Genomic DNA, 4789 nt, shown 5'->3' with positions numbered 1-4789 from the left:
ATTTTTTTTTTTTTTTTATATGTCTACATATTAATTTAAATTAATATTTGAAAAGAATAATTTAAACACATAAATATGGTTATCTATTTTGGCCGTTAGGAAAAGAAGATAAAAAAAAAAAAAAAAAATACATCTCATTTTTTTTTTTTTCTTTTCATACGATACGTGATTGCTTGACATTACATATATATATATATATATATATCAATAGCATATAATTTTTTACACATTTTTTTTTTTTTTTTTTTTAAATATCAAATCATATTCTACTTTTATGTGTAAAATTAAAATTATCATATTAAATAATTACTATTTAGTTTAATATAATTTTATATATTAATAGTTTATCTTTTTGTTTATTTTATTTTTATTTTTGTATATATTATTGTACTTTTAATAGATCATTTAAAATTAAAATAGCATTACTTATTTTATAATAAAAATAATGGTATTATAGGCTTATAAAAAGATATATTTTTTTAAATAGGAAATTAGGTGTCGTAAAAAGGATTGAATTAAAAAATAATTACATATATAATATACACATATATATATATATATATTAATATATAATATATATCTACAATATAAATATCATTATGTAGAAACACACATAAGCTTCGGTTCATAATTATATTGTATACATAACAATATTATATATATAAATATTTAATATATATATATCATATTTTATTTTACCATCACCTTTTTACATATATAAATATTTTTCCTATATATATATATATATATATATATTTACATACATGTTTTCCTAAAATTTTTTTAATAAATATATTATATATACCCATATTGAGAAATATGAAAAACATTGATTTATTAATATTTATACTTATATTATTATTATAAAATTGCACTTGGTATATTAACATAATATAATATTTTATAATCCCTTTTTAAATATTAAAAGAAAATTTTTTTTTTTTTTTTTTTCTTTTATTATATTTTATGGCCTTTTACATAATTACTTTGCCATTTTCTTATTTTAATTATTAAATAACATAATATTATATGTATATATATATATATACATATTATATTTTTTATTGAATTATATAATTATGTATATAAAAATAAGAAAAATAAAAAATATAATTATATGTATTTTCAAATAAAGAGAGAAATGAAAAAAGAAAAGAAAATACATATTGCGTGGAGTAGTGTTTTTCTTAATTTTTCTACAATTATAATTATATGTATATAATATAATTTATATAAATAAATATATATATATATATATATATATAATATAATTATATAAATATGATAATTACCTTTGTTTTAAATTATATTTATTTTTTTTTTTGAATTTTACATATATAAAAAATAAAATTCCATTTTCTACTTGTTCTTCTAATAATATTAAATATTATATAATATATATTTATATAGTGTTATTTGTTAATTATAAATTATTATATATTACAATATATATTTATAATATATATTATATTATTTATATATGCCTAAATTTTTTTTTTTTTCTTTTTTATAATATATTATATATATTAATTAATTTTATATAAATACATAATTTCAGTGCTGTTAATTATAAAATATACAAAATATAAAGAACATATAAATTTACCATATTATAAAAAAATGAGATTTTTATTTCATGAAAAAATTAAAAACTAATATTTTAAAATAAATGTTTAAAAGTGATCATTAAAAAATTACATTTATAAAAGAAATAGAAAAAAAAAAAAAAAAAAAAACAGTATATATATAAAAGAACAAAATATTTTAAATACATAATTTATATAAAATATATATATATATATATATATATATATATATAAGAAAATATAAAAATATCAGAAATGAAAGATGATTATTTAAATAATAAGAAGGAATCACAAAAAAAAGAATTGGATGAATTTCATTGTGAAAGAATAAAAAAAAAAAAACATGAGCACGATGATGAAAATATTAATGATGAAATTGTTAAGAAGAAAAAAATAAAAATTTATAATAATTCAAGTAATTCCAAGGAAGAAGTAAATTGTAAAATTATAGAAGATAATTTAGGAAAAAGAAAAAAAGAAAAGAAAAAAAAGAAAAAAATTATGAATAACAATTTGGAAGATTCAAATACAATTACAGATGAAGATGATGCTTCATCTTTACCTCCAAGAAAAAAAATTAAAAACATAAAAAAAGAAGATAATCATATTGACAGCGAAGCAGAAGTCTTATATAATGATGATATAGATCTTGAGGAAGATCAGGAATCTGATACTTTTGAAAATAGTAAAACATTAAAACAAATTAAGAAGAAATTAAATGAAGGTAATGTAAAAAAAAATAAGCATATACATAAAAACCAAAAAATAAATGAAGATAATTTCAAAATTATTAAAAAAAAAAAAAAAAAAACTATTGATGCAAACATAAGTACATCAAATAATATTAATAATAAAACAAAACATTCAAATAATAATATGAACAAAAAAAAAGATAAGAGTCATTTAAAAGATGAAAAAAAAATCAATGAGAATAGTAAAAATAAGGATATTTATAATAATAAGGAAAATATTAAGATGACGTTTAATGTTACTAATCGTTTTACTGTTTTAGGATGCGATTGGGATAATATTTCGAGTGTTGATATATTTTATTTATTTGAATCTTATTACAATTTTGAAAAACGGAAAAAGAAAAATATTGATTATAGTAAAAGTAGAGCAGTTAAAAAGGTTACTATATACACATCAAAATATGGTGAAAAAAAATTGAAATATGAAGAAGAACATGGACCACTAATTAATTCTGATCTTTTAAAAAAAAAATATAATAAGGATGAAAATGCCTTGTATAGAAAAAATAATTTATTAGATTATATAAAGGATGAAGATGAAAACAGTGAGAATGGTTACAGTGATCAGGAAGAAGAAAATGAAGACCCTGTTGAAGTACATTATGGTAATAATAATGATAGTGAAGAATTAGATAACCAAGAGGAAGATTCAGATAATAATAGTTTGGATGATATGTATTCTGATAGTGGAGACAATAATGATAAATTAAAATATAAATCCAAAAACGTCATATCAAAAAGAGATAGTTATAATAATGCAGGAGATATTTCTATATATAGGAATGATGAAGACGATGAAAATGAAAAAATTAGATTATATCAAATTCAAAGGTCAAGATATTATTTCGCTCTTGTTGAATGTTACAATAAAGAAATTGTAGAATTCTTATATGAAGAATTAAATGATATGGATGCAGACTTTTGTATTAATTATTTAGATCTTAGAATAATTGATGATAATTGTTCTTTAGATGATTATAAAATTAAGGAATCATGTGATCATATCCCAGAGAATTATGAGTTTCATTATTCTGTAAGTACAGCTTTAAAACATACGCATGCACAATCCACATGGGAAGAAAATCCTAAGCGAAAAAAATTGTTGTCCACCAAATTTAATGAAGAGCAGTTGAGAGAATTAGATTTAAAAGAATACCTAGCTAATTCATCAAGTGATGAAGAAAATGAAGAAATTGTACAGAAAAATAAAAACAAGAAATATAATGAACAAAACGAAAGATATAACAAAGAGAGTTATAGAAAACTACTTCTTGGAGATTTATTAAATGATGATGATTTCAATGAAGAAAAATCATTGGAAGATATTAATAAATCTTTAATACAAAACTCAAATGATGACATATATCACAGTAGTGATAATTTTGATACAACACATTTATATAATAATGAAGATATTACTAGTTTTAATAAAAAACAGATGTATTCCAAAAATAAACACACCGATACCCACTTTAATAAAGAACATAGTAATGATGAATCCATAGAAGAAAGTGAATATAACTATTTTAGCAATGATGAAAATATTGATAAAAAAGATTATAAAAGTAAGTATAATGAAAAAAAAATGTCTAAAAAGAATAAGGAAAAGCACGATTCTGATGATAGTGATAAAGAAAATGAAGTTGTCAATGTTTTTAAAAATTTCTTAACCAATAAAGATAAAAAAGAAGATAACAGAAATCCATGGGAAAAATATTTAGATAAGGTAAAAGAAAAAAAGAAAATGAAGAAAAAGGCATACTTGGAATCATTAAAGAAAACAGATGAAGAAATTAAAAAAATTATAACGAAAAAAACAAACAAAAGAAAGAAAGATTCTGTGATGAAGACTTATGGAGAAAAGGACAAGGGAAAAACAAATGATTATCACGTAGTTGATTCTAGATTTGCAGATTTATATAAAAATAAGGATTTCAATTTGGATATAACAAATCCAAATTATAAGAAAACCAAATTTAATGAGGATGTACTTAAAAAGAAGAAATCCACAAACTAAAAGGAGAGGCCGTTGGATTTTTAATATATATATATATATATGAAATTATACTTAATTTTTTTTTTTTTTTATCAAAGGTGTTTAAAGAACATGAAGTGGGATAATAAAGATACACCATACTTTTTTATAATTAAAATTAATTATATTTATATTTACATATTTTCATAATTTATTTATTAATACACGGATACTATTATGATTATGCACATTATTATGCAGTATTAGTATAATTTTTCTTTTCATTATTATTATTGTAGTAGTATCATTTTTTCCATATTTTATCCTTTTCATTTAATTTATTATTATTTTTTTTTTTTGAGTCTTATATATATTCAAATTTTTGTTCATTCTTGCAATTTCTATATGTGTATATGTATATATATATATATATATATATATATATATATATATATGCGTATTTATTTATGTATTCA

At 18.3% G+C, this 4789-nt stretch overlaps 1 protein-coding gene across 1 annotated transcript; it reads left to right on the top strand.

The window, feature by feature from the left end:
- Positions 1-1841: 1841 nt before the first annotated feature.
- Positions 1842-4355, top strand: PRSY57_1206400 (small subunit rRNA processing factor, putative; the record flags this gene model as incomplete). Its single annotated transcript, XM_012908494.2, has 1 exon — positions 1842-4355. The coding sequence occupies one exon, from the start codon at positions 1842-1844 to the stop codon at positions 4353-4355; it is 2514 nt and encodes an 837-aa protein (XP_012763948.2).
- Between the last annotated feature and the right edge of the window lie 434 nt (positions 4356-4789).

Source organism: Plasmodium reichenowi, chromosome 12 (genome assembly GCF_001601855.1).
Source record: "Plasmodium reichenowi strain SY57 chromosome 12, whole genome shotgun sequence".
Classification (NCBI taxonomy): domain Eukaryota; phylum Apicomplexa; class Aconoidasida; order Haemosporida; family Plasmodiidae; genus Plasmodium; species Plasmodium reichenowi.
The sequence above is the reverse complement of the archived record's forward strand: the minus strand, read 5'-3'. Positions and strand labels throughout refer to the sequence as shown.